Source organism: Melozone crissalis, unplaced genomic scaffold, assembly GCF_028551555.1.
Source record: "Melozone crissalis strain CALT ecotype California unplaced genomic scaffold, PUWL_Pcris_2 ptg000045l_1, whole genome shotgun sequence".
NCBI lineage: Eukaryota > Metazoa > Chordata > Aves > Passeriformes > Passerellidae > Melozone > Melozone crissalis.
The window spans coordinates 5724736-5744143 of record NW_026535823.1 but is presented as its reverse complement, the minus strand read 5'-3'; the positions used below and the strand labels follow the sequence as shown (position 1 = coordinate 5744143).

Genomic DNA, 19408 nt, shown 5'->3' with positions numbered 1-19408 from the left:
GCTATGAATAGAATAGGAAGGAATGATAACAAAGGTTTGTGGCTCAACTCTCTGTCTGAGCCAGCTGACTGTGATTGGCCATTAATTACAAACATCCAACAAGGGCCAATCACAGATCCACCTGTTGCATTCCACAGCAGCAGATAATCAATGTTTACATTTTGTCCCTGAAGCCCCTCAGCTTCTCAGGAGGTAAAATCCTAAGGAAAGGATTTTTCAAAAAAGATGTCTGCTACAGTGATGGAAAAAGATTCTCTTCTGGGCAATGCAGCCTCCCTTCACCAGCTCCTGGGGGAAAACAACCATCTGCCCATTCAGCAGCCACAGCACATCTCTCCCCCACCCACTGGCATTGGGGGATCTCTGCATCCCCCAAACACATCAGACTGGGGGGAGTGCAGCCACACAGAGACCTCCCTGTGACACTGGTGCCTGGCTGTGTGTGATCCCTGGGCTGCAGGATGGGCACATCCCTCAGATAAGGGAGGTGCTGAGTGTTCCTTGTGTGGCTGAGCTCATTTTTCAGTGTTTGTGCAGGCCAAAGTGAACCCACCAAGGTGCAGGATGGCTAATGAATGCACATCTGGCATGGGAAATGTGCTGTGCAGGGGGAAGCTGGGCATTATTAGCTCTCCCCAGTGTGCAGGCAGGCTTGGGTGCCTGTGGCCAAGTGCTCCTGGGTGGGGATGAGAGGAATGAAGGTCCAGTGAGGGGTGAGGGTGTCACAGGATTGTGCTGAGACACTGTAACTTATTGCATACAACTCACCCCCAACCAGAGACACAGAAACACTCTCTGGCTGATTCCTGAGGACCTTTCCATGTGTCAATCCCCCATTTTCAGCCCAGAAGCCCTGATGTTGAATGCACAAGGCAACCAGAGGGCTTGAAACCTGTGAGGAGCAGGCTAGATGCAGGTGAGGACAGAATTTGGCACTGTCAGGCTTTTTCTGATTGATACAGCAGCCTTGGCTTCTGCTAAAATGAAAATAAAAGCAAGATCTAGCACAGAACGAAATAAATTCTCCTGCCAGCAGCTGCAGGTTCAGCTCCTGAGCATCCTCCAGCATCAGCGTTTTGGGCTGCTGGAAATGCTGGCCTGAACAGGAAGGACATGATTGATGTGCTGGAGTGCAGGGGGTGAGGTGTACCAAGGCAAGGGCACCAGGAGCAGGGCTCTGCAGCAGGGCTGGGGCTCTGTGCACACACCTGGGCATCTCGTGGGTTTGCATGTGCAGATGCTGTGGAAGAAGCACCTAAATTAAGGATTCACTGAGTTGTTTACCTGAATGTTCATCCTCATGAATAAGGGTATGGAAAGAGAAGTCTGGGGGCTTAGATTTTTTTACAACAGAAAAACCCAGAAGGAACCAAAAGTATTTTATGGTTTTGTTTTAAAACTAGTCAGTGAAATCCTTTCCAGCACAGGAAAGATGGAATTTTATAAAACCCACAAGAACTTCCCGTGCTGAATCAGGATTAGCAGCAGCACTTACAAGGTTTAAAGTCAATTGTGCATGTGGGTACTGCAACATCTGAGGGTAGCAGAGGGTGAGGGTCTGGCAGGCTCATGATCCCTCTCTTGCCAGGGTACCTGTGTACCTGGGGCCTGGCAGCAGCTGATCCCCAGATGCCAACAAGGCAAGATGCTCTGCAGGTTCTCTGTGTTGCTATTGCCCCAAAACAAACTGAAATTAAAACTTGACAAGTATTTTGTATCAAACTGCTGCTTGATTTGCCAGTAGTGCTAACCTCAAACACTCTGAACATGCCAGCTGAGCCTCCCAAACCATGTGTTTTATTTAAAACCACATCGACTGAAAACAAAAACTTCAGCTTTAATTTTCTTCCCCGTTGCGGAGCATCTGGCGCTCCTGTTTCTGAGCTTTTCCCAGCCACCACAAAGTGGGAATCCCACCTTCTCTGTTCTGTTTGGTCACCCATGCATTGCTTTAAAAAATAATGTAACAACAATAGGAAAGACAGCTTGAGGGGGAAAAAAATGAGACCAGCATAGGAATCAGGCGAGCTGATAACCTGCTCGCTGGAGCGATGCTGCTTCCCACTGGCTTTGCTGTGATCTCCTGCAGTGCCTGCCAGCTTTGGGCCAGAGCCGCAGGGCTGATGGGGGAGCATCATCTGGATCTGGGCAGTCTCAGCTCTGTGTAAGCCAAGTGGGTCCTTAAGCCCAAAGAAACTCTTTTCCATGTCCAGCCATGGAAATGGCGAGATGTCGGTTCCTGAATTAGCTGTAATAATGCCTCCCGTGGCCCTGGCAGCGCTTGCTGAGGGGAGAAGTGGCTCTCCCTGCAGCCTGGGCTGTCATCACCTCCTTGCATCCTGCCCAGAGCAGCCCAGGAAATGACTTTGTCACTTTTCCTGGCCTCCTCCTCCTCCGTGCTCGCCTGGATGTCTCTAATTCCCACCCCTCCAGCTAACGGGAAAATGCATCTCTGCTACCCTGCGCAGGAACACTCACCGTGCTCCTGTGTTTGCCAGCCCTCTGATGGGCTGGAGTGCATGATGTGGATTCCCCCACCACCAGGGGAGCAGGGAGGCTGTCCCTGGCTGGGCTGAGTGCAGGTGTTTGTGTGTGCCACGCAGCCCTGCACCCCACAGCCAGCAGGCACAGAGGGTGAGTGCTGTGGCAGGATCCACTTATCTGGCCTTTGCATTTCATAATTCATCCTGCCCTTTTGCTGGAGGCACAGAGCCCTCTGCATCCAAACGAGCGTTCATTTCCTCCTGCCTCAGCTCTGCTGCTGGATCCCGGGCAGCAATCAGTGGCTCGGGCTCCTGGCATCAGCACCAGCAGCTGCAAGGGCTGGGCTGCAAGAACAGAGGGAGCAATCCATGCCCAGCAGGATGCCCTGATGGACGGCAAGGTGACAGAGGAGAAGGTGAGTGGTGTTTTCTGCCCGGCTTTATAGCTTGCTCTGCAGGCAGGAACAGTATCAGTGGTGTCTTGTCCTTAGGAAATGAAGCACAGGAGAGTTTGACTGCCTCGCTGTAGCAGAGGTTCTGCACTGATCCCACCAAGCTGCACTGCCTTGCCATGGCTTTTGTGCCTTGTTGAGACCAGAATGAGAGAGAAACAGGCAAACACATGTTCTCCTGGCACGACAATCCTCACACTCGCAGCGGTCAGCTTGTGGTGCAAGGCATGAGATTCAATTATCTTTATCGTAGCTCGCAGCAGTGAGCAGCTCTCTGCTTCCAAAGGCAATGCCAACTGCAAGCTGTACCTTCTCCAGCTTAAACTCTTGCTTTGGAGCTTCAAAGCTTCCCAGCTGCTGGAAACTCTTACTGGGGACAATACTGTTTATGTGTGTGTGGCTTCCCAGTGCCAGGATGGGCTTGGGGCACCAGCAATGGGCTGAGCTTGCAGCAAAGGCAGCAGTGCCTCTGGCCTCACAATGGGGAGTCTGTCTGCTGAGAGAGATGTGTTTTACAGGGACTCACAGGGAGGGGAGGTTGTTCTGTCTGGAAAATGGTGGACAGGCTTGGCATCCCCACCCCTGGGCCTGGCTCATCTCTCTGGTGTGTGATGGGTTTTTCTCCTGGCTGTTTGCAGAGACAGAATAGTAGCTGGGACAAGGTGAAGGGATCAAGCCAGAGCCTCTGGACACCCAGCATAGGGCGGAGGCAGGGGTGACATCAGGAGACACTGTTAGGGGTGGGGGTGCTCAGGGCACTGCAAGAGTGGCTTTGGGGTGCCTGGGGTGCTGCAGAACGTGGGCATGGGGATGTTACAGGTTTGACAGCGACCCGGGTGCTGCAGGGCTTGGCTTTGGGGGTAGCCTGAAGGTGCCCCAGAGTTCGAGGGTGCTGCCAGCGTGTGCTCCCCCGGGAGAGGACCGGGCTTTGCCGTGTGCTGAGTGGGTGTCCCCCCTCTTTCCCGTGCCGTGGGGCCGGGGGCGGCGCTGGGGGCGGCAGCTCCGGCCCCGACAAACTCCTCCCCCGCGGCCGGACCCGCCTGGGCGCTCCCGCTCCTCCGCTCCGGTGATTATTCTTCCTCCTATTATTTATTATTCCCGCTGTTACTGCTCTTGCCCTCCTCCTCTTCCTCCGGCCCTCCCCCGCCGTCCCGGCCCGTCCCCGCCCCAGCCGCCGCCGCCGCCGCGCTCCGGACCCGCCGCCGCCGCTGCTGCCCAGGTAGGGCTCGGACACCCCGCGGCTCTCCAGGGGCGTCGGGGCCAGGGAAAGGCTCTGCCAGGGACGGGGGCTGCGATGGGAAGGGGGAAGCCCGAGGGGTGCGGGGCGCCGGGCACAACGGGCTGGGATGCTCGCGTGGGATGCTGCCAGCATCATCCTGCTCCCTGCATCCCGGGGCTGCTCCGGCTCCCGGCGCCACGGCTTCGTCTGGGCAAAGCTCCGGGGCTGTGGTGCCCTGCGAGATCCTGACTCGTTTTGTCAGGGTTGTGTGGTCCAACTTAGCGCTGTGCTGGGTTTGTTCAGTGCCCGTGAACTCTGATGGCAGCTCGGGTGGGTAGGACAGAGTTTTCCCATCTCTAAACCTACTTCTTTGCAGCCACTGGAAGTTTTGGAAGTCCCAAGCCAGGGGTTTGGCCTCCTGCTCCCTCTCCTGGGGCCCAAGGCTTTGCCATTCATCAAGGACATGTCAGCCCATCAAATCCCCAAGCTCACCACCAAACCTCTCCAGAGAAATGGTGGCTGCCTTTGCTGAAGTGGAGGAAATCAAATCCTTTTGTTTATTCCGAAGGATCTCTGTTTTATCTCTCACTGGGCTGCAGTAATTAAAGGAGACCTGTTCTGAGCTATTTGCCTGGCTTTTGTTTTCTCTTAAGGTTATCCTGGAGGATTTTATTCCCTCCAAAAGGGCATGTGGAAACATTTAGTGTTTTCAGCTGTATTTCATTTGTGTACTATTGATTGCCTCTCCAGCAGAGAGATTTTCTAAGGGGTGGTGGAATATTCCACCCTGACGGAGGCTTGTGTTTCTGGGGCTGGTTTTTCCCCCTTCCCCAGCTTTGCCCCTTGCTTCCCTAAGCCTCAGAATTCCCTGTGATGCTGTTTGAAGGGGGCTGTGTGTATTGGGGCTGCTGGTTGGCATTCAGCTTTGTTCCTGCAGGATCGAAAGGGTTCTAACCCAGGCTTTGCCAGGGGTTAGGAGAAAAGGCTTTTCCTAGCAAGGACTTTTTCACCTGTTGAAAGTCCAAGAGGGGAGAGCATCAATAGGCTGCCATTCTGGATGTGATGGTGAATATCAGATCAGTGAGTCTGATCCTATTCCAGCACCATCTCTGCTGGGATGTGAAATCCTTGTCCGTCTCTTTCCAAAGTGCTGGATTCCAGCCTGGCCACAGGCCTGAGGGCAGCCAGCTCCAGAGACCTGCTTAGGAGGGACAGCCCAGCCCTGCACTGTTCCAGCCCAAAAGACCCTTTGCAGGGTGGAAATCAGCTGTGAAGGATTTTCCACTTGGCAAACCCTCCTCTGTGGAGAAATGCAGAGCATCCTCCAGCCATTTTGCATGGGGCATTTTGGGTGCATGGACTGACACCATGAGAGAGCTGGGAGCTGTGTGTGTCTGCTGGGAAGAGTCAGGATGGAGCATTGAGCTGCTCCCAGCTGGTGCAGGATCACCTAGCTTAGCCATGGGCACAATAGGAGATAGCTTCTATTTCTGGGAGCTACTTTGTGGTCATGCCTCAAATCTGACAGCCCCCAGGGCAAGTGGCAAACAGAAATAAGGTCAGGCTGTGGTGTTCCCTTTGTTCCCTGCCCCAGCTGCCTCCAACCTCTCCCCCTCCATCCTCCATCCCTGCTGCCCCCTATCCCTCCTGGCATCTCTGCCCTCCTAACCTTCCCTGTCGCTGCTTTCCCACCAGGATGAAATATTTATCGTGGCTCTGTTACCCTTGTTTTCTTGAAAACGAGTTTCACACCTCATTTGCAGGAGACATTTAGAGGCTCCACGTTGGGTTTTCCCCCTGGCTGGGTGTGTGTGGCTGTGTGTGCGTGACCACCCCGGCCTGCCCCACTCCTGCCTGATGGGGCTGCTGAGGTGGAGCATCCTGAGTGATGGATGGGTCTGTAGCCCTGCTGGGTGATAAATTAACAAGGGAAAAAAATAAAAAGGTCTGAAATCCAGCAAAGAGTTCTCTGCAGGGCTGGCCTGTGCCTGGTTGAATTGTGGCTCCTTGCTCTGCCTGGGTGCAGAGGGTAAAAGGAGTGTGAGTAGCAACTGCAGGTGAGCTTTTCCCGTAGCTTTATGGAAAAGTCAGTCCTGGAACTGATCCTGGAATGACTCCTCTTGGATTTACCACAAACAGTGGGGTTTGGGTCGGGTGCTGTGCCCTGTGTTTGACCCCAGAGCTTTCCCTGGTGTGTGCAGCCATGGGGCTGTGCTCCAAGATCCCGGTGGATGGGGTGTCTCTGAGAGATGGATTCCTGGTGGCTTGGGAAGCAGAGCTGTGCCTGGGTGACCCTGTCCCTCCCACAGGTCTGTTTCCAGATGGGCTGTCCTCCCACAGCACACTGTCAGCATCATTGTGGGCACTGGGGTGTCTGAACTGCAGAGCGGGAAAGGGAATCCATGGCTTTCCCATCCCTGCATGGGGCAACTTCCCAGGAGGAGAGACCCTCAGGCTGCTGTCAGTGGATTCACTCTGGTGAGAAGGGCAGGAGGGGCTTCCCAGCATGTGTCCTGAGGATGGGGATCTCTGGAGGTCAGAGTGGCTGCAAGCTCCTGTTCCCATGGGTGGCATGGCTGTCCCTGGGTCTGCAATCCAACTGGGAAGGATGAGGTACATGGGCTCCTTGGGGCTGGTATCAGATTCCCTGGATTGCCAGTGGTGGGGTTTGGGCTGGCTCCTCTCCAGGCTGGCTGGTTTTCAGCACAGCCACTTTGTGGTGCCCTCAGGATGGGAGGAGCAGCTCATCCCTGTGCCATGTCCAGCTCTGCTGGGGTGACCTGCAGTGGCTCCTGTGCAAACCCCACCCTGCTCCTGCTCTGCTTCCTTGGAAGCCCAGGGAGAGGTTACAAACATTTGCATCCCCAAGGCTAGAAAATGGTCACCCAGAGGCCCTGGAGATGGGCATCCAAGCTCTGTGCATCCAAGCTCTGGGCATCCAAGCTCTGGGCAAGTCACGTCTCCTCCCCGGAGCTCAGGCAAGAGCAGCTGGTAGCAGCTGCCACATTGGGTAGACAGAGGCAAATGAAGAGAAGATCAGAGAGTTTTCTGGGTTGTTTTTTGGATCCTGATCACAAAGCCTCACTTCCAGAGCCAGCAGCTGGCCCTGATGTCTGGCCCCAAAAAGAGACAGCCTGTCTGCCTTGTGCTTTCGGGGAGGCTCCAAGAGCCCCCCTGCCTGTAGTACTGGTGCACGTGGGAGGCTCCTCTCTCTGTATTGCTGCCTGAATGCAATTAGGCTTTAATGAGTCATTAAAATAAATCTCTGTTTCTACTCCAAGCAAACATGCTGGGGGGATGCTGACAGTCGGAGCAGCAGGTCTTGCATCATGCAGAGGAAGAGGCTGCCCTTCCCTGTGCCTTCCTCCCCTGGGCTGGCAGCCTCCTTCTCCCTTTCCCTCGGAAAAAAAGACCTTTCCCAAGCACCATGCAGATTAGCAGCTCCTGTGAGAGCAGGATTAGACCATAACCAGCCCTAGGGTTGGGTTTTTTGTTGGAGGGGCTGTGATCTGGGGGGTTGTCTGTTCCCTGGTGCCAAAGGGCACCTGGCCAGCTGGAGGTGGGCAGAGATGTACCTGGTTTGTAAGAGATGTGGATGGCCATGTCCTGTTTAACCCTTACCTGGATCTGGTAGGCAGCTGGGAGAGATCTCAGCTGGCCCCATGGCTGGATGGAGATGATTGTGAGGCAAGCAGCAAATTGTGAAAGTGCAGTGATTCACCCAAAGGCATCCATATAGTTTTCCTAACTGTAATATAAGTGGGATTTACAGACCTCCTGAGCCAAGAGGGGTGGTGGTGGCCCCTCACCTTATGGGCAAACACAAGGCTCATCTCCTGTCATTCCTCTTAACTGGTAAACAGTGCAATTACCCCTAATGATGTCTATGCTAATTGAATCCCTCCACAGGGCTGTCTAGCTGGCACACTCACAGGCAGGAGGGCAGATGCTGGCAGGACACAGAGGGACATCCCCTGTGTGTCCCAGGGGAGCAGCACCCTTCAAACACCTGTCACTGTTTCAGTTACCAGTCCCCAGGCTGTGGGAGGGCAGGGGTTAAGCCCAGGGGGCGAGACAGAGAATTTATTTTGTGTTTTATTTTAGCAAAACACGTAAATTGGGTGACGCTGTGGCACAAGGGATCCGCCCCCGTGTGCCGTGCCAGGGGGCTGGAGCTGATGGGATTACAGAGGCTCCAGCCTCATCCAGAGCTTCTCCCCTGGGCTTTGCTTTCGGGAGCAGAGCTTGCTGCTGCTCCATGGAAAGGTTTTGCACAAGTTGTGTTTCATGTGGCAGGCTGGGAGGAACTGGGATAGGGCAGCAAGGACACATCCGTGTGGGAACTGGGAAACTGGGGAAAGAGTTGTCATGGGAATGGTGGGAAGGGTGAGATGGCATTGATGTCTAGGGCAAGAAAGGTGACAATGAAGTAGAGCCTTGGACAAGGATCCTAGAGGTTGTTTCAGAGAAAGCTGCTGAGAAACTGGCTTAATGAAAAAAATATATTTGGAGGGAAACTCACTGCTCTGCTTGGCTGGATCCTGTTGGGAATGCTTTGTGGGGTTTCTCTGAACAATGCTTCTGGGATCGATGCTCCTCTTCCACTGTGCCTGGGATGAAGATGTATTTGGTGTCCCTGAGTCCTGGTGGAATCACCCCCACCGGAGAGCAGAGCATGCACCTTCCTGTGGGGGAGGAGCAAGACAATCAAACCAGGGAGAAGATCCACAGAGTGTGTTTGCAGCCCCCAGGGAATGGAGGGATTTGGCCGAGGTCTTCATGTCCTTGCCCTGATGGGAAGATCCCACTGGTGTGTGAGGTTGAAGGTTTCATCTTGAAGCAATGAGAGTGCTGGAGAGACCTGCCCAGGGCTGGGAATGAGCAGGGAGCATCCTTGGTGGGAGGCTGTCTCCATCACACTGCTGGGAAGAGTGCTGGCTGATGCTGGGGAATACCTGTGCTGTGTTGGTGCCTTCCACAAGGTTAAATCAGTCATGGGATACCCACAGCAGTGCAAGGTGCTGGAATCAGGGTGGAAGCAAATAACCCTTCCTGCTCCTTTTCAGTCTCACAAGGATCCATGTCTTTTGCTGGATGTTGTAAGCACTCATTATGACAGGGGCAGCACAGAGTGCAAGTAAGATCCAAGTCCTTGCTCTCCAAATCTGTGTCCTCCAGGGATCCATAGTGCAGCAGGCTCCAGCCCAGGCCATAGGCAAGGTCCCAAGCCTTTAGCACACGTGTGTAGGAAAATTCTGCAGCTTTTTCAGGGTCAGTCTCACCTGGGCCACACCCAGCATCCTGGCTGGCTCCCCTGCCGGCTGCTGCAGCTGCTCCTCACCCACGGGGACGTGCGGGTGCTGGGAGGGACGGTGCCTGCAGCAGGGATGCTGGCCAGGTGCTGCCCGTGGGGATCTGACGTGCAGGATAATCTCAAAAGCCTTTCTCTGTGTGCCCTGGCTTCATGCCACCGGTTTTGTCCCTGGTTATTTTGGGAGCACGCGTTCCTGGCCTCGGCCACACGGGGCTTTTGCCAGGAGCTGCCCCGGGAGATGAGCCCTGTGGATGTTCCCATCCCGCATCCCGCTCTGGGCTGCCCAGCCTGACACCTTCCCTGTGTCCGGGGATCTCACCACCCTTCCCGGGACTGCATCCACCCTGGCTGGCTCCGGGCTGAGCAAACACAGCGCGCAGGAGACGTGTGGGGGTGAGGAGGGAGCTGCCATTCTCCAGCCCTGGGTTTTAAGCCGCCCTGCAATGAGGAGGAGCTGCAAATGGGGCTGTAATTATATAGAGACTTGCCTTGATGCAGGTGTAGCCCACGGGGTTGGTGTCTGTGTGTGTTTTTGGGGACAGGCTGGGGTGACAGTCCCTTCTGTGCCCCTCCATTGTATCCACGCTGCAGTTAATCCACTCAGGCAGGCGAGACGGGATCTGAATAGTCGCTTAAGGAGATAAAGGGCAGATGAGATGCCCAAGTAACGAGATACCAGGATAATCCGTGCCTGAGACGTCCCAGCCTGCAAAGCTGCCCTTCCTCCAGGAGTCTGAGGAGTGCTGGGGGGTGTCCCAGGGAGAAAAATGCGGATGTGCCAGTTGGTCCCAGGATGGGACCACGGCTGGTGCCAGCCCTGTGCCAGGGCTTCACACACATGATCAGAGATCAGAGGGGGATGCTTGGTCCTTTGTGGCTGTAAGAACAAATTGCTGTTGGTATGGAAGTTCTCCTGGGCTCCCACAGGGCAGGGTGAGGCGTGGTGTGGGAGGCAGTGAAACTGGGTGGTCAAGAAGGTGGGTTTTGGTCAAGTTTGATGGCCAGAAGAAGGGATCTCCTGGGCTAAGAGGGTCAGGAGCACAGTGTTACAGCAGGAGTGCAGCCCTTCTGCCCACCTGGGAGCTGGGGTCTGGCTGGCAGCTTCCACCATTGAAGGTGTTTGATTTTTTAAAATTGAGATTAATATCTTGTCTTTTCCACAAAGCTTTTGCAAGAAAAGAGCTGGTTTCACATCCTTGGCATTTTGTCTTTCCCATCCCTGAGCTGGGAAGAGGCAGTGAGGAGCCTTGGGGAGCTGGTCCAAGTGGTGGAGGGAAAGCAAGGGCAGACTTGCAGCAGGGCACAGAATTTTTGGTTTTGATGACTGACTGTGAGTCACTGGAGCCTCAGCTGGGGGACAGTGTCACCTCTGCAACCTGGCTGCCCTTGTGGTAGCAGGGTGTTGGCTGCAGCAAAACTGCTGGGGAAACCCCACGTGGCTCAAGCACCAAAGGCATCAGAGCAGGAAAAAGCCTCAGGTAGGAAATGGGTCACACAAAACACCCTTTCTGCTGGCAAAAACCTTATTTGGAGTTCTCTGCAGAGAACTAAAAGGCAGAAATAAAAGTTTTCCCAACTGCTGCTGTGATTTCTGTCTGCAGACTGGCCCAGACTCCAGTGTAACTGCAGCAGAACCAGCAGCAGGATCAGCTGATTCGGCTCCACGGTGACCCAGGGGTTTGGCACCAGGGCAGGGAGCCTGGGGGTGAGAGCTGGGACCAAGGGAGGCTCCTGGGGGATGCCAGCTGCATCCCACCACATTGCCAGTGCTCTGGGTAAGATTTCCTTTGGCTCAGCTCGTTTGTATGATGGGGTCTCCTTGGTTCTGCCCCCCAAGGATAGGTTTGTCCCCTCATGCTTTGCAGTACAGAGCACCTGACATGCAGGGAGTTTGGGGGGGACCTCAGCCTTGCCTGAGCACCCATCCTGCCCCAAGGCTGGGGTTTGCAGCACAGGGTTGATCCCCCTGAATCTCGCTGGGCTGGGTCTGTGTGGGGCAGGTCGCAGCTGCCTGGGAGCTGCCCTGTTGCCTGCTGCCATAATCTGTTTTGAAAAGGCAGCCCCTGATGCTGGTTTTTTCCAATTAGGCCCTGGGAGATGACTCTGGTGAGGCAGCGGCCGGGCTAATTTACCAGGCAGACATTTCATTGAATTATCCCGTGAGCTGCAGAGCAAAACCAGGAGAGCAGAGCTTGGGTTGGGGCAGGACTTGTGGCAAGGTTTGGCATGATGCTGTTTGTGTATAACCAAGCCCTGCCCCATCCTGAACCTGCTCCTGAGCTCTGGTGGGAGTGCTTGATCCCTGCTGGGTGGCAGGGATGGGCAGAGGCTGTGGGGACACCCGGGGTGAGTGAGGATGGCAGTGTCACAGCTGGGCTGGGAGTGCTGCTGGCTGGCGAAAACCTCGCCATGGGCTTGCAAACCGTGTAAACCTGCTATGGATGGCATTGAAGGAGAATAAATACAGAAGCCTGAGATGCCTCTCGTTGCCAGAGTCACTTTTCAGGCGCTAACTTTGAGCCGTGAGACGACATCAATTAAAGCAAATGTATCTGTACAGCCAGCTCTGCCCAGAACCACGGACCCGCCCTCTGCCCGCCCCGAGCCGGGGACAGTGACACCGCTCCGATCCCTGCCCGAAAGGCGGGGAGTGCGGCAACGCAGCCCTGCTCCTACGAATCCTGGTTTATTCAGATGATTTGTGTGCCACAGGGTCCCCGTGCCCGTCCCGAGGCACCCGGGAGCGGCTGAGCAGCGAGTGCCAAGGCATCTGCTCGAGCCGGGATATTGAAATATTTAAACATCTCTCGGCTCCCTTTTTAAGCCAGAGTGAGAAATGGGACTGTGCCTCGGGGAATTGGATTTGTGCGTCCCCCTGGGATGCCTCTGTGTCCTATCCCGCTCCAGGACAGCTCAGCTCACAGTGCAGCCTAGGATTTACAGGATCCTTTTGTTGGGATGGAGTGGTGGGGCTGTGTGGAGCTGAGCCAGCTCCTTTCCCAGCAGGTTGGGATGTATTTGGGAAGGGTGGATGGAAAAGGGGTATGGGCTGGTTCCTGGTGGCAGAGGTGTGAAAAGGCTGCTGTGGTTGTCCTGCCCCTTTCTGGACATAATTTGCAATTCCCAAATTTTTGGGAATTACAAAAATTTGGGAATTACTAAAACTCCACTTACTCCTGAGGCTGTGGCTCTTGCTCCTTCCCTGGGAGGTTTTCCATTCCCTTCTTTATCCATGCAGGAGAGAGCTGTGGGCTAGAGAAAGCTATTTTGTAGGCACAAACGTGGTAGGAAATGAATTCTGGGCTGCTGGTGGGCTGGGTTTGGGGAAGGGGAGAAGGGCAGGGACTTCCTCCTCTTAAAAAAAAACCTTCCAAAGAGAAGAGGAAAGGCAGTGCTTCTCTTGTACTTCATTTTCATTTTTGCCTTTGTTTAACATTCACTTTTTTAATAAGGAAGAGCTCAGTTCCTGAGCAGGGCTGGTGAAATGCTGACCGCAGTATTCCCAGAAATGGGAACACCAGAGATGGGGCATGAGGAAGCCCAGCCACCCTCTGAGACCTGAGTGCCTCAGAGGTGACCAAAATTACCCCAAGGCTGGTCCCTCCTTACCCAGGGTCATTCTCCAGCCCTGCCTGCTCACTCCAATCTTCGGGCTAATTGGATGCTGCTCTCTGAGCTCTAAATCAAATCACAGCTCCCATGAAATGAAGTTTTCTGGATGTGAACAGCTGCCGGCATCATCCATCACCGCCCAGCTTGCGGCGTGTCCGTCTCGGGGTCATCAAAGGTCAGCATTTGCCATTTTCAGCCACCCACTGTCACCTTTTCCCTGTTAAAGAGGGCATCTGGGGAGGTGACAACTGCACCAAAGGCTCCCTGTGTGTGTCCCCTCACACTCCTGGCAGTGGTTCAGGGTACAGTTTGGTAACAGGGAGCAGGAGCTGAGTGTGTTGGTCTCTATTATTAGCTCTGTGCTGGGTCTCCTGATGGATGGTGATGTTAGCTGGGTTATGGACATATTGATTTCTTTGGGCTTTTTTTTTTTCCCTTTGTTTCGTGTGTGAGAGCGGCTCAGGGAGGAAATCCAATGCATGCCCCCCTTTTGGCTTCCTACAGGAACTTCCCACGAGCTGAAAATCAATTTGTGGCAGGCAGGATGTGCAAACCTCCACAGCAGAGTGAGGAGGGTGGGTGATTTTTGGGGAGGAGGGTTCCACACTGTGCCTGCTGGGACATGCAGCGGAGAGGGGCCGGGGCAGAGTTGGGAAGGTGTCTCCTGGAAGCTGCCACCTCTCTCTGTCAATTAGGGCCGCGTGGTGAGCGGGTAATTAGATCTCCTCAGCTGCAAAGGGCTGGCACTTGGGCCCTATCAATTATCCCTGCTCTGCATGAGGCACAGAGGGACACGGGGGCCAGTAATGAAATGTGGCTGTGCTGCTGTTGGCGGGGGTGATGGGGCCATGGCTGCACCCACTTGTGAAAAATGTGTGTTTTATGATTGGCTTTGTGCAAATATTCAAATGAATATTATATGTGTTGTGTTAGAAAGTGATGCTGTATTAATTCTCTCAAGTAGTGTGTTAAATATAGTTTTAGGTTATAACATAATGTTGAAATAGAAACTATGCCATGTAAGATACTTTTTTTAAGAGAGGACTCACACTGAGATAGCAGCCACAGGACACTTAAATCTTTCAGAGAAAAAGAATTTATTGCTCTCTTATTGAGTTCTTCCCACCCCACTCAGCCCTGAAGATGCAGTCAGGATTCAGAGGACGAAGCTGACACTGCCCAGACAGAATCCTGTGTTTGAATGGAATTTATGCATCATGTAAGAAGTGTATGAATATGCAACAGGCTGTTGCTTTTAAGGGTTAATCCTCTGTTAACGTGGGTCCTTTTTCAGGCTTATTTTGCCCAGAAAAAGGTACCCAGACTGTCTGGAACTCTTTGTTTTTATTGTCTTGTATTGTCCTAATCCTAATTGTCCAAATTTTTATTACTCCAATTATATTACTATTTATATAACAATTTTATTACTATTAAGCTTTTAAAATTTTAAAAACAAGTGATTGGTGTTTTTCACACACTTCTTGCTACAAGTCCCCAGTTTTGGTGAAATGGCAGATTTGGGGCATGGCATCATCCTTTCCTGGCAGTTTGCTTTACCCACTTTGCAGCACCCACCTTTCCTGACAGCCTCCTTAAAAAAACCTCAATTTATTTAGCGCCACTGTGGTGACAGAGGTGGTATTGGTGGGGAGGGAGACACTGGGCAGCCCCTTTGGGAAGGAGGATGAGCTGACAGTGGAGTTTTTCTCCTTGTTCTCCCTCCTAGGGCTGTTGAGTCTCCCTGTGGCCATGTGGTGCTGCCTGACCCCACCATCCGGCCCGGGGCCAGTGTGACTGTGACATCCTGCCTGTCCTTTTCTGGGTAAGTGTCCCTGGGCTGGGGTGGAGGGGGATGCTGGGGCTCCAGGAGGGGATGGAGGAGAGATTTCGTTTCCCAGCGGCACCTAAAACATCAGCACGATGATGCATCCACCTCCCTTGTAATAAATTTTAAAGTGGAAAAGGCCAAGTGCTGACTAAGCCAGGCCTGTGCCCTGTTCCTGTAGAGCTTGGGAAATGCCTCCTTTCCCTGCTTCAAATTAGAGGAAATGACACGGGGGTGAAGCAGGGCCTCCTGCACATCCCAGATCAAGGCAAATTCTTGGGAAATGGGGAAAGGCAGGCAGGTGCAAGGGGAGCTGTCAGGCCATGTCTAACTTCTCCCTCCACTTCTTGCAGGTCCAACGCCTCCGTCACTGAACGTGAGTATCCCCTGGGTGCCATGGCATGGGAATGGGGTGGGGGCTGCTTGCTAAGTGCCTGACAGGCAGCCAGGGTGCCATTTTTGGGCTCAGACTGTTGTGGAGTTCAGAGGCTCCCCTTTGGCTTGGCCTGGTGAAAAGTCCAGGTCTGTCCCTGCATTTTGAAGCAGAAATTGGATTTTTTGCTAGGAGGGTGGAAATCACTCCTTTTGGCTCAGTAAGGGTGAGGTTTTGCCAGTGGGTGTTTGACAAAGACCCCAAGCCAGAGCAGCAATAACAGTGAGGGGATGTGATGCTGCATCTCAGGTGTCCTCTCACTAAGAGAAGGATAATATTGGATGATGCTTTTCCAGTTGGGGAGAGGGGAATGAGGATGCAATATTTTGTGATGGCTTGCGGGCATCACGTCCATGATGTGATGACAAAACGAGGGAAGGTGAGTTTTGTGTCCCTGCCTTGCAGAGTTTGATGGAGAATCGGTCGGATGACAGCAGGAACTGTTGTTATCACCGGGGGAATCCTAGCGACGGTGATCCTACTGTGCATCATCGCTGTGCTCTGCTACTGTAGGCTACAGGTGAGTGTCCTCTGCCTTGCCACCCCCACCTTGCACTGGAACAGGCTCCCCAGGGCACTGGGCACAGCCCCAAGCCTCCCAGGGCTTAAGAAGTGCTTGGACAATGCTCTGAGGCACATGGTGTGATTTTTGGCCTGTCCTGTGCAGGGCCAGGAGTTGGACTTGATCCTTCCAGCTCGGGATATTTTAGGATTCTGTGCTCCCCAGGCCAAGGTGCTGCTGCAGGAAGGGTCTGGATGTTCTGGGGTTTTTTTGCCTGTGATGGCAGAGTTGAAACCTCCTATCCCCAGGTGCTGCAGTGATGTCCTTCCCTCCCCTAGGTGTGGGGGGTACTGCCCTGAGGCTTTTGAGGCTCTGCAGCACTTGCTAACTGAGGTGCAGGCTCGGCTGGGTTTGCAATACCTGATGGAGATTTTTATATAATTTTTTTCCCCCCCTTGTAAATTAACCGAGGAGGCTTTCAACAACGGCTAGCTACAACCTCCTGCTCTTTAAAAGTTAATGTGAAGTCTGTGCCATGCAGCAATGCCCGTGTGATGAAAAGCACGGCGCTTACTTGGAGCAGTTTGCAGCCGGCAGGATGAAATACCTTCCCTTTGCAAACCTCACAGGGGGATAAGGGTGAGTTCCCCAGCAGATGCCTCGTGCAGCACGCTCAGATCCAGGTTTTGTCTGGCTTCTGCCGCTTCCCAGGACGCAGGAATGATGGAGCAGGTCAGCGAGAGGCCCCGGAGGGTTCCTCAGGCAGAGGGGGATGAGGGCAGCGGGGATGCGGCAGGGCCGCCCCACCGGCCGCTCCCCTTCCCCTCACACAACCCCTTCCCTCTCCTGCAGTACTACTGCTGCAAGAAAAATGACTCCGATGAGGAAGAGGAGGAGGAAGAGGAGGAGGAGGAGGAGGAAGAGCCCGACCTGCCCGGGCACTCGCACCTCGTCGTGTGCAACGCCTGCAGCTCCCGCATGGTGGACGGGCAGGGCAGCCCCGCGCCGCCGCCCGGCGAGCTCAACCAGCACGGGGCTCACACCTACTGCCCGACGTGCTCGCCCTACGGCTCCCCCTTTTACATCCGGACTGCCGACATGGTGCGCAACGGGGGCGAGAGGGTCGCCTACGCCCCCGCGTGCTACAAGGAGATGGGGCCGCCCCTCAACATGGCCTCCCTGCAAAGCTACACGGTGAGCCGCCACGGCCTCCTCCGCGACAGCTTCCCGAACCCGCGGGCCATCAGCACGGAGGTGTAGTCACCATTGCCACTAGCACAGGGTGTCCCCGGCTGGCACCGCTCCAGGGAAGGGGCTTTTCACTTGGTTTTGAGGAGAGGAGCCCGCAGCCCAGCCCGAGGCCAGCGCGGCCCTGCTGAGGCGCCCAGCACGGCCAGGCCAGAAGGCGACTGAGATCTCAAAGGGCAGCGCTGGACCGGCCACCTCCGAACCCATCATAAGTGTCATTATTATTTACTCTCTCTCCCAAAGGGACTTGTCTAACGAGGGCTATGTACAGTACAACCTAATTTAATTACCCCCGGCTCCCTGAGCCCAGTGAGGCCTTCGGTGTCCCCACGCAGCCAGCCGAGGTGATGGCACACGGAGCAATGGGCTGATCATCCAGGGCCAGCTGCCATCCCTGTGAATCCCAGTGCCCAGCAGGGCATGGCAGCGCTCCTCCGCCATGGGGAAGTGAAGAAGGAAAGATCCAGGTCGTTCTGCTCCCCTTGTGCTGCGTCAGCTGCTGCTAGCAGTTTGCTTTTCTGTTCAAGTGTAAGATAGGGCACCGTCTCCCACCTGCTTCGGTCTTTGCACGTGCTGAAGAAGTTCAGGACATGAATTTAGGTCACTGCCGGGGGAGGCAAAGTTCCTCGCAAAAGAGCTCACCCACGCCAACAGGCACAGGCCAGTCCTTCTGCGGCCTAAGCCCCCACCTCTTCTACTCTTCACAAGCTTTCTTAGGAACAATTTTAACTTGGACCCATGAATATGGCAAGATTTTACTTATGGGAAGAATTGAATTCCTAAATAACCAGTTTTGGTCACCTTCGGCTTTCAAAGCCCCACCCTAACAGCTCCGACAGCCAGAGGAAGGTTGGCTTTAGGATGGATTTTGCTTTTGACAGCAACAGCAGAGCCCACTGGCTCATGTCTTCTTTGCAGGGCACTCCCACTGGAGAATGATGTTCAGGTGGTTGGGGTCCCCCTGCTTTTGCTTCTGAAAGAAGAGGGTGCAAGACCCGAATGTGTCTTGAACATGTTGTGAACGTGGGTTCACGGGCACTGCAGCTGGCAATGACAGCCAGTGACTCTGCCTTTCTGCAAAAATGAATGTGGGAAAGTTTCTTCTTCCTCCATAAATCAAATTAGGTGAAAAATTACTAAAGGGACATCTCCATCATTCCCAGGCACTTCCATAGCAACCAGTGCAGGACTGCTCTGCTGAGCACTTCCCATTCACGGCAGGGAGGAGGGATGGGGACAGCAATGATCCCTGAGGATGCTGTTGGAGGCAATGGCAGGAAACCCTTGCCATGCCTTCACAATATAGGGTAGGACTGCTCAGAAACGTGAGTGGTGGGATTTTATTTTCACCACTGCGATTTAGAAATCATCCCACTGCTCACAGAAGGATTTAGACTTGACCTCCCCACTCACACACAGAAAAAGTAGGTCTCAACACAGAGGCACACAGTGCACCAGCCTCAAATATCCACACTACCAGGCTGCTGTACACATTGGACCTGCCCATGCCTTGGCAGTTCTCTGAAGAACGGAGCCAAAACATCACAAAACATGGTGATGGTCCTTGTAACCAAACACGTTGCCCCAGCCTGCGTTTTACACACACTTCTGAGCAAATGTTATGCACCATCTCCCCCACCTCCAGCCCAAAAAGACATTGCATTTCCATTATCTGGAGACTCTGTCTAGCTGCATTGCTTTCAGAGTCTCTTTCCATTCTCCAAATAGTGATAGCAGGTTTTAATGTCCTCTGACATTAAGGGCAGGCAGGAGGGAAGATGAAAGTTACCAGCAGCAAAGCTCTCTGGATCCCACTGGTCAATAGTCTACAGCTCCTCCTGCCTCCCATCTAGCCAGTGCTCCTCCCTGAAAACATGCTCTGTAACTGGAAGAAAATCTTGGCTAACTTGATAAATCCCATTCTTTGCCACTAGAGCATCTGCTCAGCTAGGTCTCATCGTGCTGGGAGCCAGGAGAAATTAATGTGTCCCAGCATGGTCCCTGCCAGAAGCCCTGTGATGCCGTCCCCTTGGCAGGCACAGAGCCAGCACACAGACATGGCGGCTCCGGGCATCCAACTCTACCTCTTGGCACAGAAAGGCTTTCCACCACCATGGCAGTGCCATGACCTCCAGAGGGTGGGAGTAACACACTGCTGTGGGTCACCCTCGTGGTAGAAGGAAGGCCACTCCACTGTCATCTTCGTCACAAGCAAATTAAGCGTGACCTGTCGCGGGCTAATGAGGTGCCAAGGCTGGGGAGGCAGTTCCAGAGCAGCCAGATGGCCAAGATGAGGGTTGGCCTTGCAGCCAACACACAC

At 54.0% G+C, this 19408-nt stretch overlaps 1 protein-coding gene across 1 annotated transcript; it reads left to right on the top strand.

Moving 5' to 3' along the window:
* Window positions 1-15765: 15765 nt before the first annotated feature.
* On the top strand, window positions 15766-17100 carry FAM163A (family with sequence similarity 163 member A). Its single transcript, XM_054286261.1, has 2 exons — window positions 15766-15858; window positions 16693-17100. The coding sequence occupies exons 1-2, from the start codon at window positions 15766-15768 to the stop codon at window positions 17098-17100; spliced, it is 501 nt and encodes a 166-aa protein (XP_054142236.1).
* Window positions 17101-19408: the final 2308 nt, after the last annotated feature.